This window comes from Eucalyptus grandis, chromosome 5 (assembly GCF_016545825.1).
Source record: "Eucalyptus grandis isolate ANBG69807.140 chromosome 5, ASM1654582v1, whole genome shotgun sequence".
NCBI classification, from domain to species: Eukaryota; Viridiplantae; Streptophyta; class Magnoliopsida; order Myrtales; family Myrtaceae; genus Eucalyptus; species Eucalyptus grandis.
The window spans coordinates 26,090,431-26,108,743 of NC_052616.1; the positions used below are offsets into that span (position 1 = coordinate 26,090,431).

Here is an 18,313-nt window from a genome sequence, read left to right on the forward strand (position 1 = left end):
CTCAAAGTTGAAGCACATTTACAGGTCCTTCTTGTTAATCTGCCTTGGGTATACTAACGCATACTGAAAGATGACCTACTCACATGAACTACCAACCGCTGCACGTTTGTGGCGATGTCAATCGAATAATTTGTTTTGCTTATCTTGTCATGTGCTTCCTTTACCAACCTTGATTCTATATTTGCAAGTAAGTCTTAAGGTTAAACATATATGCGACCTTAATGAGTGACCGTGAACTTGGGAATCCAATTCTACACTTACATTTATTTCTGTGACCGCTAGTATTGTAAGGCCCAAGTGCTTGTTGCTTCTTCCTTGAGGTGTGGCATCGACCACTGCTAACAATACTATGAACATGGATCATAATCCTTTGCCATTTCTTCTTCTCTTTTGACTTCTTCCTTGTCAAGTGATGCTAAATTTGACCGATGCTTATTTATCATTTGGTTGGAAACAGGAAAGGATCAACGTTTCTCGAGCTGCAACCCACGAGGTGTAAGCGATAAGACGCACGAGTAGTATAGACACAGAATCACGGAAGTCCCCCATAAGGTAAGACGCACTTTTGTGAAGCTCAAATTAAATATTATCATGTTACAGCATTGTAGTTCTCTTGATTTGCATATTTACTTCTTACATGATCAGAATATAGGTAACTATATCAAAATTAATGTTGTCCCTTTAAAGGCATCATATTATCTAGTCTCTTCTTCTTTCTTTTTAGGGTTAGATGTTGTTTATTTGCAGAAGCATTTGAGAAAGCAATAAAGCATGGTAATTGTGTTCTTTTGAAAAGCTATCACAATGGAAAAACATATCAATAGATTTTTGGTGAAAACGTTGCTTATATTGACTTTGGAATCTTAGGCAGCATATATATTAATGAAGTGACGCACAACAGTGAAGCAAAGGATCTTGCATACCCTACTTGTATCATTGCATAGGTGTAGATCTTTAATCTCATCAATTTTATTTCTACTTTGCCTCTTTGTAAGACATATTTTCTTCCAAATTGGAGATGTTTGTATGTAGTGCTCGATTACAAATTATAAGTTTAATTTTGATTTGTGGAAGTTTAGTAGACTGAAATGAGAAAACTTATGTTTTTTTTTCTTGGTTGTAGATTTATTTTGTGGTATGTCAAGTCGCAACAATCTTTAAGACGAAATAAATGACATTGGTTCTTGGCTCACGGGATTGGAGGTCTTTGAGGAAGCTGAAAGCTTGCCGTCTATTTGAAAAAGGAACATTCAAATGGCTGAATCAGAGGTAATTTTTCATGCATATTATGTGAAACCTATTATACTTTCGTAAGTAACGTGTTGGATGATATCTTACTCGTAAAAACATTATATTACTTGCTTTTTATTTCAAAACTTGCAGCATGAAACTTCCCATCTTGCACATGTAATGCGTGATATGGAAAAAGATTATGAGTTTGCGATAGGAATGGTTTTCAAATGAACTTGAAGCATATCACACGTATGTAGCTTACACAATTGGCAACGGATTTGGAGTGAGGAAGGATAATTTGTTAAGAAATCGTAAAGGAGAAATAACTCGACAGACTTTCGTGTGTAATTGTGAGGGGCATCCTATCAACTCATCTGATCAAGAAAAGAAATTTCAAAGGTCTAAAGTTAGATGTGGTTGTCCTACTCGTATCAAATTTAAGGTTGACAATGGTGTCTACGAAGTCATTGAGTATGTTTCCACGCATAATCATCCATTTATTCCGGAAGGTCGAAGCATATGATTAGATGTGGAAGAATGATATCCGATACTTGTATGGGTGTTATAGTTGATATGATTAAAGCTGGTATTGGGGGACTTCGACATACAAGTTTTTAGCAAATGAAGCGGGAGGAAGTAAAAACTTGGGTTTCAACTTGCGTGATTGTCAGAATTTTTGCAAACCAAAAGATTCATTGACATTAGTGGGGAGATTGTCAAAATGTTTCAAATCATTTTCATCGCATGCAAATGAAAAACCCGATGTTTTTCTATGCTGTTCAAGTAGATCAAGATGGTAAAATGACAAATATATTTTGGAGGGATAGTTTATCCAAATATGATTATGACTGTTTTGGTGATGTGCTTGTGTTCGATACCACGTATCGTACCAACGAGATATAATTTGATTTGTGCACCTTTTGTTGGAGTTAGTCACCATTGGAAGAATATTTTGTTCGGTTGTGCATTATTGCTAGATGAGACTATAGAGTCATTTATTTGGTTATTTGAGGTATTTTGAAGTCTATGGGAAACAAGGCTCCAAAGACTATATTCACTGATCAAGACCAAGTTATGGCAAAAGCCATTATATTTGTGTTTTCGAATACACAATACCGATTATGCATTTGACATATTGGGAAAAATGCTAATCAAAATATTCTAGATCTTTACCGTAAGCCGAGTTTTAAGGATAAATATTTCTTAACGCTTATGTATAGATGCAGATCGAATGATGAATTTGAATCTACTTTGAGGGAAATGGAAGACGAGTGGGGTATTAAGAATAATAATTGGCTTAGAAGACATAAATAGAGTTTAGCTTTTGGTCGTGATACTTTTACATATGGTATGACATCAAGTCAAATGAGTGAGAGCACTAATAATGTCTTCCAATATACAACGACCAAGACATCGTCTGTTGTAGCATTGGTCCATCAATATGAAGAACAACTGGAAGCACATGAGAGAAATTGAAAATCAAGATGATTATAATTCTCGTGGGAAGCCCAAGTTGCAGGTTTCTAAAAATGGGATCTTAGGACATGTTGCGAAAGTGTATACTCGTACCATCTTTAAGAAGTTCAATGTAGAATTTGTGCAAAGTCTCGGTGAGCAAGTTTCAGGCACTACATTCGATGGATCGATTTATTTATATACTCGAAGTGTCCGGGATTGAACATGAAAATGTTGTCAGATTTAATCCGTAGACTTTTCAGTTTTTTGTGATTGAAAATCATTTGAATTGAAAGGGTGGTTGTGTCGCCATGCCTTGAAAGTGTTGAATGATAACATATTGGTTACGAGTATTCCATCTTCTTATATTTTGAAAAGATGGACCAAGGGTGCCAAAGAAGGAATTGTGAATGATGAATGTCAGCAAATGTCTTCAAGTTCATCTAAATTTAATCGGTTTTCCACGTTAATGCAAGAATCTTTTGAATTGATGAGTTTGGGAGCCGAAGATGTAAATACTATGACTATAGTGAGAACAAACATGAAAAAAACGAAGGCTGAAATTGCATCATACAAAGCAAGTGTGGTTGTCACTGATGATGCTGTCCCTGATGACGATGATGATATTGAGGATTCTTGTGAGATTTCAGTTTCAGACCCTATTCGAAGAAAAGGAAAGGGAATAAGCTATGGAAGGCTCAAAAGTTCAAGTGAGAAAAAGAATAAAAAATCTAAGAAAGGAACACCCCCCACGCGAATAGAAAGTCGAGGTAAGTCATGTATTATTCTACTTAATGTGATTGTTAATTTCTTCGCTTATGTTATATAATGCTAATTAACATATTTATTACTTTGTGATGTAGAATTGGCTATCCAAGTGACACATAATGAAAGTCATTATCCAGACTAGTCAAGTAATTCAAATCTATCTCGAAGTGCCCTTTATCCTAGCAATGTCGACGGTCCATCGGTAAATCTAAATTTTCATAGATATATTGCTATTAGTTCTCAATTTGTATTTACATCTTACTAATTTGTTTTTTTTTTTTTTTAACATAGGTGCAGCAGCCACCATGTTTCATGCCTCCGGGGATTATGAATGGGTTTTCCCCATTTCCCAATCAGGTTTATTTAGTAGTTTGATGTATTAATTTATCTATAATGGACCATGCCTTTCTACAACTATAGATAACATATCATTTGTTTTATATAGATGCAATACCCATATATTATGCCGCCAGGGAATATGAATGGATATTTGCCATTCACAAATCAGGTGATTATTATGAAATCATTTTAGATCCTAATGTTATATGATATTGTTTTTAATATTTTAATATTTATTGTTAATGGTTTCTTATGAATAGATGTTGGCGTATCATAATAGATCTCACGGAACCATTTTGAGTCAAGTATAACTCGCCCTTTCTCTTATGAAACCATAATTTAGCCCTACTTGGAATGTCTATCGCTTTTAGTTCCTATGTGAAATAATCTTCTTGTAGGGAGCGATTCTTGATGGTTTATAACATACGATGGCTGGTGCATAGGAGAGTAATATTAGAATAAAATATTTGCAAGTAATGCCGCATCTCATATGATATTATCTCACTAAAACTATAATGTTAGTGTCTTGTGAGGCTTTTGTATTTTTTAATGTTTGTCATATCAATGCAATGGCCAATTTACAAAGAGCAAACGAATTTTCTGATTCAAAATGGATAATTGTATTGGTCAAGGAAGAAGGTAGAGATCTGAGTTGAATTTAAAATGGGAAAGATGCATCCAGCCTATTCATGTAAAGTGATGGGAGCACTATGTTATGCTATTACAATGAGAAGAGTAAGATGAGTAGTGACACGATCATATGCTTAATTGTTACATGTTCACAGCTAATTGGTGATGGACGTACTACATATCAGAGCAACCACGATGTCTTAATAGAGCATTTTTATTTTTGTTGTTCGCTACCTGGCTCTTTTGAGACATATTTATCTTGACATGTTGTTTAGTAAAATGTAAATAAATTGTTTATTCTATTGTATAGGGTCATCAAACTCTATTGAGCGTCCTGTGATGAATGAATTCAACAATTCTGAAGAAACACATACCGATTGGCCGAAGTAACTTACAATTCTTGGATGGGACAACCCCACCGTAAAGTCGCCTCTACCTCTGAACTATTTTTAGCATCCCTTTTCTGGGAAGGTTTTTATCTTTTCATCCAATGAACCAGGCTGCCGCCTTTGCCATCATTTTTCATCACGGGAGAGTGACGGTGAAACTCTAGATTTGTCATCATTTGTTCCTAGCCATTTTGCTGCCTTGCAGCTATTATAATGAAAGATGTTGATTTTATGCCATTTAATTTTTTATATTCTTCTTATCATTAAAGTGCAAAATCTAGGGGATTGAGAACGTCATCATGTGCACATCGGATGCTGTGCTAAGGAAGAAAGCTTTTGATGTACCGGAAAGGATTAGTGTTTTTTACTTAAGATGTCTACTCTTGCATCACTAAACAGCAATGAACCGCTCAAGAGGAAATTGAAGTAGCGGAAGAGTTTTTGAAGCATAGGTAAGGGGTTTTGGCTCCAAAATTGCCGAACTCATTATATGGCCGATATATGCTAGTTTGCCTACGAGATCTTCAAGCAAAGATATTTTAACCCACGCCAGAAGGTGCTGGTAAGGTGGTCCTTGCGACAAATGGTTTTAAGGTTGTATTTATAATTGATTCGCGTAGAGCATAACTGGATACTGAGAATGTGGATGGGGCTCCCAACGTTTCACTTGGACAAAATGTCCGGACGAGAATAAAGCAATTCGCTTTGATGAATAAGTTCAAGAAGAAAGTTCTCAGAGTGAGTCCTTGAACATTGCCTTGTTGGATTTCATTGATGTTCTTAGTGCAAAGTTAAACTTGAATCATGTTTGCCGCATTGTTAATGTAGGTAGTAGTAGACAATTTGCTTGATGAGCAAGTGGATCATATCAAAGAGATGTTCGACGTGATGGACACCAATAAAAATGGAGATCGACATTTGAAGAGTTGAAACATGGCCTGCACAAATATGGACAGCAAGTTGCTAATCCTGATGTGCAGATGTTGATGGACGCAGTAAGATCACCTATTCAACAGCTTAGCACATTTTGAATTCTTTGACAAGAATTGAAGCGGATATATTGAATTCGATGAGTTGAAAGAAGCTTTGATAGATGACAATCTTCGTCCAGAACAACGAAAAATTTATTGAAGACATCATTTTCGATGCTGATCTAGATAAGGTAATACATAACAAGAGCAACCTGCAATTTGGAATCTATGTATATCTTGTTCATATACGAAATAGAGTGCTCATTCTGTGATGGATGTATTCGGAGACGGTCGAATCAGTTATGATGAATTCAAGGCCATGATGAAAAGGGGCATGGACTGGAAAATGGCTTCACACCAGTAGTCAAGAGCAATGTTGAACACGCTTAGTCAGAAGATGTTCAAAGACAAACCTTCTTCTCTCATAGGCTAAAAGATGTTCCGCCCATGGCTTCTCTCATTGGGTATTGGGAAGGAGGCATTATACAAAATCATTGCATTGGTTTGCTAGTGTAGAGACATAAGTGCTGTGAAAATTTTGAAGAAATTGGGTATAAATAGTCGATTCCTACACCGCTTGGCATTTAATTTTTATGTTTTATTTTCCCTAATTAAAGGGAATATCAATTGAAACTACTAATCGGAGTTGGTTTGCAATGCCCATCCTAATCAACTTAAGGAATTTGGAGCCCCATGTTGCGGCAACCTGACCATCTCCATTAGCATATGGTTATCAGTGTTAAATGCAAAGAAATGTCATTGTAAAGTCGCATATTAACTTGCAAATCTCATATCATAGGATACTAGATCTTCTAGCTCATATCGAGTGAAATCACCGCAAGTTTGAATACGAACACATGATATATTGTAAAACTCATCTACGTCCGTCAATTTCATGAAGTGAATTCACCCCTTAAGCCCCTTCATAGATCGTAGCACTGTCATTCAGATAAAATATGTTGGATGATATCATCTAGGCGTGTATATCAAATATACTGACGAAATGAACCATTACATATGTACTCATATAGACCAAAATTTCAAATCGTAACTTAAATATTGCAAATAAACTAAACAACTTGAGCTCATCCATCGATACCAGGAATCTATTAAAATTAAGATACATAGCTCTATATGCTTCGCAACATTCAAATAAAGCTCATAAGAGACCCATCCAAGCTTCAAAGCAACTATTGCTATTGTCCACAAACAAACGTGTCCTGTTCCCATTAAAAGTACATTGCTTTTTCATGTAATGAATGACTGAACCCATGCGTTCGTTGATTGTGCACATTCATATGAGAACTACAATTCTACTTCAGAAAAATTATCTGTTTGAAGCCATCATACACAAGCAGAATCATCTTTTTGGTTTTGCGAACCGTCTTGAGTAAAAACAGTCTTGAGTGAGAGCGCCCCCACGCATCCAACAGAATACAAACTCTGAAGTAATTCCTTTAAAAAATGGTTAGATGAACTCCAATAGACAAAGTAATATGCGAAATATAAGACAAATGGAGTACATTTGCCTCTTCCAGCAGCAAATACATGAAATATTAAATGATTGGTGACAGTCACTATTTCTTTCTCTTTGCCGAAGTAGTACGGTACTGAGGATGAAACCCTACAGCCTATATACATGGGCCGGCATTATAGGCTGCCACCATCAACACACAACAACAATAAACACAAGCCAAAAGCTGCTGCTGCTCGTGCTTTAATTAGTCAGCACACCACACCAACAGTTGAGCCTCCTAATAATTGATTTGTCACTGCGAACTTGAACGGTTCATACCAATAATCCCCTTATAGGACACTGCCCATGCGCTTGAACTAGTTCCTTGTCCATGAAAGTCGTGTTTCTGGTGAAAACCATCCTTCTTTGTAGATTTTCCTGTCACTGCCCTCATCGGCAATGCTGGGAAATCTGGCAATGGTTGCAGATTTAACATTAGCATACGTGCAATGATTGCAGGACCAGTGAGACGGGTCATCGGTTCGGCTGGAACCAACTCGAGTGCTGGCAGTTCCTTTTCCCCTTCCACCACCTCTGCTTGGCTTGCTGCTCCCTCCATTCTTAGAGCTTGCTGCCCTGCTGCAACCACCATGGGAATCCACATCTGATAGCCCATTCTCCAATGCTCTCACGAGGTTCTCAAAGTAGTTTCTGGTCACACTGTAGCAACAAAAACAGATGTAAGAATGTCAAACGCATGTCTCTGTGCACACATGGGCGCTCCTTCTGGAAGTCACACCAGAGGCTATTAAGAAAAGTATCTACATAAACTACATTGCAGCTGAAGTAAAGAGGGCCACCGATTTTTCAATAAAAGGAGAGCGTGTTTGTGATGGGAAAACAGCTCCGAGAATTCTTGATTCCCAATAGTACTCTATGAACTTAAATAAATAAACAAATAATAGTCCAACAGCCTTATAACAACCAACCAATGCCATATGCACTGGAAGATCATATTCTTGGTAAGTCCACCGTCCAGGTTTGCCTTTCAAATCAACATGCATAAATAAATCAAAAGGAGAATTGTAGTGGCTAAACTTAGTATTTTTCCTAAAATAAGAAAAAGAAATGACACATTTAGAATTGTTGTATGTTCAAACTTCAAACTGACATGGGTGACATCATTATCCTCTAGACAAATCATCCAATTTAGCATTATTGGATCTCCTCCAGAGAAAATATGTGAATGCACTAACCATACGATAGCAAGAACAAGCATATCCATCTATTAAGAAATTCCAAGGATTCCAAATTTAACTACAGAAAGGACATAATTGTGGAACTCCTGTATGCAGTCGATTGGTTGATTTTAGAAGGTCCAAAGGTTACACCATATATGATAGCCCTTTAGGCCATCAAATATCTCATACTGCTGATAAAAGCATGCCCAAATAGGACTATCTATGTCCAACCTAGTAAGTAAGTCACATAAAACAGTCTTGTTTCTTGAAAGAGGAAAGACCACACAATCCGTTGTACACCATTGTCATAGAACCCAAATGATGGCAAATTCTACATGCTTAAAGTTATCTGTACCAGTTCATATTTTCAGATTCAGCACTATTCTTCATGATCCACTGTGCCACAGTGCCACATTCTATTGAACGGTCCTCTGTACACTGTAGCAGATCAAATCAAAAGTATGTCAACACACTACTTGCTACATATTGATACAAGAAATTTCCAAAAAGAAGCTTACATTCCAGCAAAAGTTGAAAGAGCATTGGCAGGAAACATCGTAACCTTCACGGCCTGCAAAATATTCTACAGCGTATTCACAACCAGGGGTAGGACACCACTTGGTCTGGCAGTAGGAAAATGAGGTAAAGGAAATTATATTTCATATAATAGGCACCCAGTAGTGCAAAGTCATTATCACACTTAAAAAAAAAAAAAAAAAAAACTTCACACCAAGAAAAAGAATACGGTTGCACATATACCTTTCTATTGTCTTCAATGTACGAGTGAAGAAGATATTGAGAATACTTTTTCTTATCTTCTTCAGGCGCTAATAGATTTATCATGTCTTGACCAACTGCAGAACCACAAGATGGATTAGGACATCTCAATGTTAAACATCCACGACCATCGTTTTTTGATGTGCTTATGTAACCTATCACAATGCTCGCATTCATTAAATGACAGCAAAGACGCAGGAGTAAAAGCATGTAAATTTCTAAGGTGCACAGTTAATCCAAAGAAGTACTTCCAAGAGAGTGATATCTATCAGTTGAAGACAAACACACAGAGATGATGATATCACATGACGTGGTCATGTGGTACTTAACTGAGACTTGCTTCCCACAACCCATCGCGAATCCTCTTGTTCCATCTGGCATGCAAGGTCCCAGAGGCTGCTTCGCCACAATTGCATTCTCATTACTGGTGAGACTGTTTAAAGAAGAGCCCCCAAATGATTTCCCCAATTATTCTGATGGTATTGGCCTCCTTTACGTCCTCTTCCCGAACTCAGCCTCGCTCTGCCCCTTCCCCTGCATTGTCATGGAATCCAAGTTTTCAAACTGATGCTCAACCAATAGCGCTGCCATACAGAAGTCTAACCAAAGGTCAAAATTTGCGATTTTATTTGGCATCATTTTAGTTTTAAGATTGAGACAACACTCACCATATTCCCTTGGAAGTGAGCATCAGATTGCTCAAAAGACTCCTCAAGTTGTTGCTCTGGTCGTTGCTCAGATATAGAAGCATCTTCTTCTTCCCAGGGTTCTTCTCCATCATGTCCCTTCTTCCCCGTGCTTGAGAGGGTTTTGCCTAGAAGGGAAAAAACAACAAAGATGAATTATCACAGTTTAGCAGAGTGCATTAAACCCAAACAAATCTTCAATCAATATTTTTATTAAAATCTCAAATGCATGCACATAACACAGTATGAAGTGAAGATCCCCAGTCTTTGTCACTCAGCTTTCAGCAAGACCGCAGTAGAAATTACCATGCATAGAATGAGAAGTGAAGTCAAGCATACATTCGAGGCTTTCAACTAGAAAGATTTTTAACTATAAGAAATCTGCCATCCCAACTGCACTGAGGTAACACTGATTCTACAGAAAAATGTTAATCTTTTTACAGTCACATTCATTCAAATTTTTTTTGCACCACATACTGTGAACATGCAAGTAGCATTAATTCAGTCGCATCAAAGCAGGATGAGCAGACCCTATATTCCTAAGTAGAAAATGTCAATTCTTATCAGTGACTTTCTATGCATGATTTCATTTGCATGATTTCTTTTCTTTTCACATCACAGACATTGTCAACCTGTAAGTGCCATTTATTCAGCCAAAAAGGGACAGGTAGCTTTTGAATGTGGTCATTTTTTCGATTTTCAAAATGATGGCTACCTATTTTTTTACCATGGATTTACATAAATTTGGAAACTAATGCTTTCGTGCAACTAAAGAAGAAAAAGAGGAACACATACCCTGTGTCTATGCATTAAACGAACCCTTAGGCCACTTCTCTAGTTCCCCTCATCATTTAGCTCTTCAACATGCAATAATAGGACGTGTACATTTTAATTATGATGAGAACATTATACATCATGATTCATCTTATTGATAGAGGGAGTACTCACTGTTTTCTCAGCTACATTGATGGATTCATATTGCACAAAAGCATGCAACTGCATAAAATATACAATGTCAGATATTAAGGACCAATCTGGATTGACATTTACTTATTGCTTAATCTAAAATTCATGCACTTTGATTCTTTCAATCTGAAACTCCTTTAATTTTCACAGCCATTTAATGATGGCACATAGACTCACATAAGATTTTTTCATTATAGTTTAAAATTTGACAAATATTTTAAATTTTGGCGGAAAATTAAAAAAATACCTTTTGCTTTTACTTAAGTCCAAAAAAAAACATGCCCTAAACTTTCATGAGCACACTTGACTATAAAAGAACATTGATTGTGCTTAATCAAAATTCAACACGATAGGCTACAGATGATTATCTTTGTTGATATCCGATAGAAACGAACACAGAGACAAGGGCCACCAGACACTTCATCAATCCATGATTCTAAACTATAGAACAGAAACACAATACAAAATAATGCATGATGTTAGTATAGAGTCTCATGCAACCAAAATAGAGAACCAACCACTACAGTGATTAATAGTAAAAAGATAAAAGAAAAATCAAAACAGTGATAAGAGGTTTGAATAGTTCATCTCCTCAGAAAGCTGCGAATACCTTGTTAGTATAATGCAGGCCATCAGCCTTTCCCGATCTGGTTGCTGCAGAAGCTCTCCCATCGGAAGCTTGAGGCTGATGGCCTGCATTATACTAACAGCATGATCTTGAAGAACTAAGTATGACAATACCTTGAAAATGCGCTACCAAAACTTAAAGGCACACAAGTTTGCCATTAACATCGCCTCCTTTTGATTAATTGGGGGTTGTTAGTATCTCCACTAAAGTAGCAATTTATGCACTGTCTGAACTGGAAAGAAAGGGGAATAGCTAATAAGAGTAAAGTTTTTTTCCTGTTGATGGATCTAGAATTGCACAATTTGCATTTTCTTGATGGGGAGTACCAAATTTTCCTCCCAAAAGGATGCACAATGGGTAGAGGTTGCGTGTCCAGCAATACACCAAAAGAATACCCTCATGTAGCAATCCAACTTCGCCAAACTTGATTATGAACAGAGATGCATCAAAAGACAGGGAGAAACGTGAAATTAGTCATCTTCACAAATTGGTCAATCTCTGTGGGTCAAATTCAGCTAAACACAAGAAACCAGCAATTTTTAGTGGTTCTCTCGCAAAGCAAACAGAGAGATAAGCTTCTGGCTCCATGCTTGTGAGGATGTCCCACCATATCTCTCGTTGGCACATGAACAAAATAAGAGGTACTTGTTGGTTTAAACAGCCCAAGCTGCAATGAATTTGCCTAAGTAAACTACCTATTTCTGATAGATTAGTGGACCAAGAAGGTAGATATTAGAGAGAAATGTTGATCTTATCCTTCACAACTGCGTTACGCCTTTGGAATTGCAACGTAAATGACTATTCGGAAGCACGCAAGGATCAACTTCTCCAACAGACACGCAATTTTGGGAGAAAATAAAAGCATGGAGTGACCAAGTTAGGCTCAGAAGTCTCTTATCTCTTAGGAGGACTATATGCAAACAATCTCAAAAGATACCGCCGTTTCACTTATCTAAATAACACAGCAAGTCAGCAACAAGCCGAATGCGCAGATGTAACTTTAAACTTCAACATTAACATGGCACCGATTTCTACTAAGTAGAATCCCAAAAAAAAAAAAAACGAACCTTCGGACGTACGGGAGTCGCCAATGGACCGCCTATCGGTGGGGCTTGGGAAGCGACGGCGTCGCGCCGTCCGCGTTTAGGAGCAAGAGGCACTTCGTGGAGGAAAAGAGAAAGAGCGAGCGAAGAGCGAGCAGTCACGACCTCTCGCTCGCGGAGAGGAGGCCAAAACGCGAGAGCACGTCAGCGTCGAGGTTGGCGGTAAAGGGCGCTCCAGAGAAAAGAGGAGAGAGCGGAGTGCAGGTCGCGAGAGGAGGCAAAGGGGCGTCGGCGTCGGCGTCGGCGTCGGCCCGCGTAGGCGGAGGCGGAGGTGGAGAAGTCGGCGTCGAAGTTGGGGGCGACGGAGGCAACCGGCGGAGGGGCGTCGGTGTCGCGGTTTGCTGGCGGAGAGGCGCGCCTTCGAGGACGAAAGAGAGATAAAGCCGACCGGAGGTCACGAGAGGGAGGCGTAGGCTGCGTCGGCGTCGGCGTCGCGTCGGCGTCAAGGGCGACGGAGGCAACCGGCGGAGGCGGAGGTGAAGGGCCGTCGAAGGGGAGAGAGAGAGCAGGGGGGACCTTTATGTTTTCCTCTGAACCGTTGCAATTTTGTTCTCCCTCTCCGCAACGGAACGGAGAACGGGGAGAGAGAAAGAGAGGAGAGAGAGGAGAGCAGAGCAGAGCGGGCGTCAGAAGATGCAAAGAGGTGGGCGGGGAGAGAGAGAGAGAAGCTCCCGTGCGCTGGTTGAAACGGAGAAGTGGACGACGTGGGTGACACCGGACACGTGTCGCGCAATGAATCGTTCGAGCACCGATGACGTGGCTTTGTTAGGGTACCCAATATTTTCTCGAGCCATGTGGGTGCCGTGAGCGCCGTTTGCATTCCGTCATCCACGTCGGCCACGTAGGAATTTTAATAGTGTTTTTTCAGAACCCTAATAGAGGGTAGATGTGTCACACCGGTTAAAGTTCGAGATTTTTAATGTCATAAATTTTTTTTTTGGGTAAATGTGTCATATTATTAAGTTTTTTGGTGGTTTTTTTTCCATAAAAAAAAAGAAAAAGACAAAATGGAGAAGAAGAAGATAGAAGAAAGAAAGAAAAAACAAGAAAAAAAAAAGTGCAGGAAAAATTTTAAAAAAAAAAAGAAATAGGGAAAAAGAGAGCAGAAGTTGTCTTCGGGAATGAGGTGTGCGGAAGATGGAGCTGCAGAAAAAGACAAAATAGGGATAAGACAAAAAGAGAAAAAAATAAAGGAAATACATATATATATATATATATATATATATATATATTAAAAACTAAGCTAAAAAAATCTTTTTATCTAACGTGGATCGGACTTGGGCTTGGATTGAATCAGCGGGCTGGATTGGGTTTACCAGGTCCGAATCCGTTTTCTTGAATATAATAATATTAAATATTAAAAATCAAAATTTCAAAAAAATCAAAAATTTCAAAAAATAATAAAATTTCAAAAAAATTCTGAAAATTCAAAAACTCGAAACATTAGAAAAATTCGACCTTTTAAATTTAAAAATTAAGAAATAAAAAATTTGCAAAAATCCAGTTTTTTTGGGAAAATTCGAATTTTTTTTTTAAATAGAAAAATCCAAAAAAATCTAATTTTAAAAAAAATTTATCGTAAAAGTTAAAATTAATCTTTGGAGTAATTTTCTCCTAAAAATATGAAGCTTTTCAATTTGGAATTATGTCCAAGTTTGACTAGGCCTTTAGGGTTTTATCATAGGATTTCAATCGTCCTTAGGGACAAATGCCCTTGATTGTGCAGTATTGGTATATTGATTTTGGCTTCTCTTTAGTCTAAGTTAAGATTAATATTTACCTCTTCCTTAGTGTTAAACACTATAAAAATTCCTTATGTGCATTTAATGCTTTCTTTGATTGTCGATTATTATGCTGATGATGTGCATTTGCATGATCACTTCATGTGTTAGCGGATATGCCTAAAATCAATACATACTACCTAGCAAGAAAAATCTTTTTTTTTTTTATAAATAAATAAGATTAGATACCGAAATGTCACTAATTAGTTAATTAGTATAATCAAATCTCCGATTCTAAATTCTCTGGTTGTGTAGCAAGTAAGGTATACTCTCATGCCTCACTTGGTTTCTAGTCGACCTCAATAGACTAGTGGCAACTCATTCTTTAGAAAATTTTCATACCTTCAATTTGGACACCCAATGTTTCGCAAGGTATAAGCTTGGTAGGACCTGTGCCTAAACATGGGTCATAAGCCTGATCTTCAGGTAATACTCCTAAACCTATTCTCTTCCCGTCGACATAGGTCGCGACAAGGATAAACTTAATGGCAACTAGCATAGCTTTTGCAGTGTGCTTCACCCCAAACTCTCTACTGAACTAGGAGTCTAGAGTTCTAGAGGTGTTGTTAAAGACCTTGCATCTAAATTCTAGGATTGCTTGTGTTGATTTCGAGCAACCACAAAAGAGGACAAGGAAGAGAAAAGCTGAGTAGGCCTAATTTTTTGCAAAGGATGACTTAACTAGCTCTTATTGATGCAGTCTCTTAAATCTATTTGTTGACTATACACAATTTTTGACACCAGTGAAAACCATGGAATATATATAGTTGACAACTATGCTTTCAAAAATTTATTATATGTGACAAATGTAGAGTATCTCTCGCTCAATTAAATTGCCTTAAGTTTGATTCTATTAATTTTTACCATCAAATTATTAAGTTGGATGACACATAGCAATTGGCAAGTGTATTTATTTGGGATTTTATCATCTGTTTGTCTTAAGTTTACGAGTCTTGGATTTTTGTGATATTAATCCAATTTAATGTAAATTAATGAAGGGTAAATTTATCACAAATGTACCGGTTTAGGGTTTTTAGTTGCCAAAAAATTAATTTTGGGTAAATTTATCATAGGTGCACCTATATAGGGTTTTTAGCGATCAAAAAATTAGTTTTTGGAAAATATATAATATATGTACTAATTTAGGATTTTTTTGTGGTATTAACCCTTCTTCTCGAAGCACCTCCAAGATCATTATTTGACTCAAAGTAAGCTCTATAATTGGTGATTCCGTTTCAATTGAACCCCCTACCCAATCTCACTGGCAACACGGATGCTCACTAGATGACAACCATGTGCATATCGCATGCCACCATTCGTGCTGTGAACTGGGCATTTTTGTCCGAAAGGAAAACGCCTCGGGCCTCCCACTCCACTTCTTGCGTAACAGAACATTTGGCAGAAGAAATTTCTCATTCTTTCAAATTAGTAGAATGAGGGAATCTACATTAAAGGGACTTTAGTAGTTCATTTTTAACGAAGGGTATGGGAGTACCTTAAATTATCGTTTTGTTTTTTTGTCATATGAGGCAAGAGTATCTACGTCTTCCGTCGGTGGAAGTGAAGTCAATGCCATGGTCTTCATAGACTAATGCTATTACGTCACGTCATAATCATGACCCTAGGATGACGTCATTATCATATGACTTTATTTATGGAGTCCCACCTTGTCGGAAGCATCAGACATTATTGAACTACTTTGGGACTCCCATATCATAATTTCTTTGGGGCAGCAACGGAAGCATATTTGTATTTGTGTCGGTGTCTACGTGGTTTGATTCAAAGTGCGTCTCGTTTTCATATAAGCGGGTCAACTTTTCATCCCTGTTTTTCCTAAGGAGTAGATTTCTATTCTTTTTTTTCTCATTGAGATTTCGGGCGAGTATCTTTATTTTGTGTAATGCTATACGCATTCAATTTAACAAATTGTGATTTCATATATAACAGTCGAACATTTAAAGAGTAAAGCCTCCAGCAATTATTTACTGAAGGAATTTACGGTGGCAATGGACAATCGGAAATTTACCAATGAAATGGCATAGATTGCCCTCGAGTTGAATTGTTTTGTAGTTCGTACAACGACGTTCCAGTAGTTTAATCCCTTGATTATCTTTTGACCCACCGATAGAACATTATCTATAGACCCCATGCAGGAAGTCTATATAGGCCGCTAATCGTATGGAGTTCATGGTAGCACTCAAACAATTAATGATTTAGATTACTACATTATCAATAGTGGAGTGTGACCAGTGACTACATTATCAATAATTGGAACGTGCACTGGTCACGTTGTTGCTAAGATTGATGTCTGACTAAGATTGATGTCTGGCTCGAACATATCAGGCTTGCTCGTGACAAATTTAAGCTTCACTCCTCTTGCCCGATGGCTGGCAGCCCTCGCAAGAGGTGCAAGGATTGATTCGGTTTGATTCTCAGGCAGTCAAGGGACTACTCACATTTGATTGAATAAATGTACGCACGTCCTTAAAAGATGAAACTACTTTAGCATTTGTATTCATTGACCATACTCCTCAAGCTTGACGCTTGATTTTAGCATGAAGGCCAAGGAAAATACGCTTGAAAGGGCTCCTAGCTTGGCTTTTGTAAGCAAACTCTTTTACGCTCTATGTTATTTGTTCAATGTGGGACTCTTGGAGGAGCTTCTCTTGCAGGCGACGTGAGCAAGAGAGAGGAGAGAGTGAGAGAGGGAGAGGGGGACTGAGCGTGTGACACAGCCATAGAGTCACATCGACTGGTAAGAGAGGCAAACAAGCATGTTACCTCTTTAAATAGTGAATAACAACTCCACACTTCATTGATCTGCTGGCTGCAATCAAGTGTGATGTTTGTATAATAACAGCACTGAAAGGCCTTAATTTGACGCTTTGTTTGAATGATTTAGTATTATAGTTTCGAATTTGAAATAATAAATACATAATCGGTCCAATTTAGATGGTCGATTCTAATTCTTGAACCGGGAATCGGACCTTAGTTCAACCGGACTTAACTAGCCGGTTTGGTCTGGTTCTCATGGTTCTCTTTGCTTACCCCTATAAGGCAATAATTATCACTTCCGTCAATGGAAGTAAAGCCAATGTCTTCATCTTTTGAAACCTGCCACTATTATGTCATAGTCATGATGTGACATCCCAAATTTCTGATTCTATTTTCAATTAAATGAGACGGACTTTTCATCGACGCGCTTATAGTTGAATTCTCGAGCTGATCACTCACGAGATAATTAGTCTATCGGGTGAAGCCGTTAAGGAATTTAAATGCAATAGGCTTGAGAATCTGACCATGAATCGACTGCTCAACCGTATAAATCTGCAAGGATCATTACAACATTGTCGAATCGAACGAGAGATCGGCAGGTCGATTCGGCGAGATACGTAATTAGAGTGTGGGTGATTCCACCTGATTTCAATATCCTCGTCGACCCGGCTTGAAGCGATTATACGTCGTTTTGGGTACCCCGTGTCCGTATTTGAAACCTCGAGATTTTCACGATGTCGAGTCGTTAATGTGTCCAAAATTTATGTCGTGGCTTGAAAATAATCAACCACGGTCAATTGCACTGAAAATTTCTAAAAACTATACCCGGTAGATTAGGACGCTCTCGAATCGCGCCTGCATTGAAATTAATCGCGTGATTTTAACCCGATTCAGAAATTAAAGGTTCGGCATGTCACAATTCATTTAAGGAAACGTCGACTCATCTCCAGAAGATTTTTCTACAAATCGAGAATTTTGGCGGAAAAGCAAAGTAAGCCCGTTTTGTTCGGGATTGTCGGGGGCCGTTTTTAATCAAATCTTCGGGATGCAAGTTGGATCATTTGACGGGAAATGTCATGAAAAGGCCGAGGACACATAGGTTGATTTAATTGAGC

The 18,313-nt window shown here is 38.0% G+C and overlaps 2 protein-coding genes and 2 long non-coding RNA genes across 4 annotated transcripts; 2 read left to right on the forward strand and 2 right to left on the reverse strand.

The window, feature by feature from the left end:
* The first annotated feature begins 613 nt into the window (after window positions 1–613).
* On the forward strand, window positions 614–7,858 carry LOC108960086. Its single transcript, XR_005551048.1, has 3 exons — window positions 614–944; window positions 1,124–1,269; window positions 7,761–7,858. It is a non-coding gene; the product is annotated as an uncharacterized LOC108960086 (long non-coding RNA).
* On the forward strand, window positions 2,957–4,222 carry LOC104444683. The gene is made up of 5 exons (XR_005551047.1): window positions 2,957–3,458; window positions 3,552–3,658; window positions 3,748–3,813; window positions 3,902–3,964; window positions 4,056–4,222. It is a non-coding gene; the product is annotated as an uncharacterized LOC104444683 (long non-coding RNA).
* Window positions 7,859–8,608: 750 nt separating the features above from the next.
* On the reverse strand, window positions 8,609–9,719 carry LOC120293087 (probable E3 ubiquitin-protein ligase ARI8). Its single transcript, XM_039311824.1, has 3 exons — window positions 9,242–9,719; window positions 9,001–9,105; window positions 8,609–8,920 (listed from the first exon to the last, which is right to left on the reverse strand). The coding sequence occupies exons 1-3, from the start codon at window positions 9,467–9,469 to the stop codon at window positions 8,828–8,830; spliced, it is 426 nt and encodes a 141-aa protein (XP_039167758.1). The 5' UTR covers window positions 9,470–9,719; the 3' UTR covers window positions 8,609–8,827.
* Window positions 9,720–9,886: 167 nt separating this feature from the next.
* Window positions 9,887–14,922, reverse strand: LOC120293782. Its single transcript, XM_039313531.1, has 4 exons — window positions 14,766–14,922; window positions 12,607–12,698; window positions 10,894–10,941; window positions 9,887–10,073 (listed from the first exon to the last, which is right to left on the reverse strand). Exons 1-4 carry the CDS (start codon window positions 14,920–14,922, stop codon window positions 9,924–9,926), a joined length of 447 nt encoding a protein of 148 aa, XP_039169465.1. The 3' UTR covers window positions 9,887–9,923.
* Window positions 14,923–18,313: the final 3,391 nt, after the last annotated feature.

What these genes read in the sequence shown, in the direction of transcription:
- LOC120293087 (XM_039311824.1), bottom strand. Translation starts at nt 9,469, where the DNA reads ATGCTTTTACTCCTGCGTCTTTGCTGTCATTTAATGAATGCGAGCATT. An exon ending in ACATTGAAGACAATAGAAAG is followed by an intron (nt 9,106 to 9,241) that starts GTATATGTGCAA and finishes TCCTACTGCCAG; the next exon opens with ACCAAGTGGTGTCCTACCCC. An exon ending in CTTTCAACTTTTGCTGGAAT is followed by an intron (nt 8,921 to 9,000) that starts GTAAGCTTCTTT and finishes GATCTGCTACAG; the next exon opens with TGTACAGAGGACCGTTCAAT.
- LOC120293782 (XM_039313531.1), bottom strand. Translation starts at nt 14,922, where the DNA reads ATGCTAGTTGCCATTAAGTTTATCCTTGTCGCGACCTATGTCGACGGG. An exon ending in CGACTCCCGTACGTCCGAAG is followed by an intron (nt 10,942 to 12,606) that starts GTTCGTTTTTTT and finishes TATTTTATGCAG; the next exon opens with TTGCATGCTTTTGTGCAATA. An exon ending in TCAATGTAGCTGAGAAAACA is followed by an intron (nt 10,074 to 10,893) that starts GTGAGTACTCCC and finishes TTTCCCTTCTAG; the next exon opens with GCAAAACCCTCTCAAGCACG.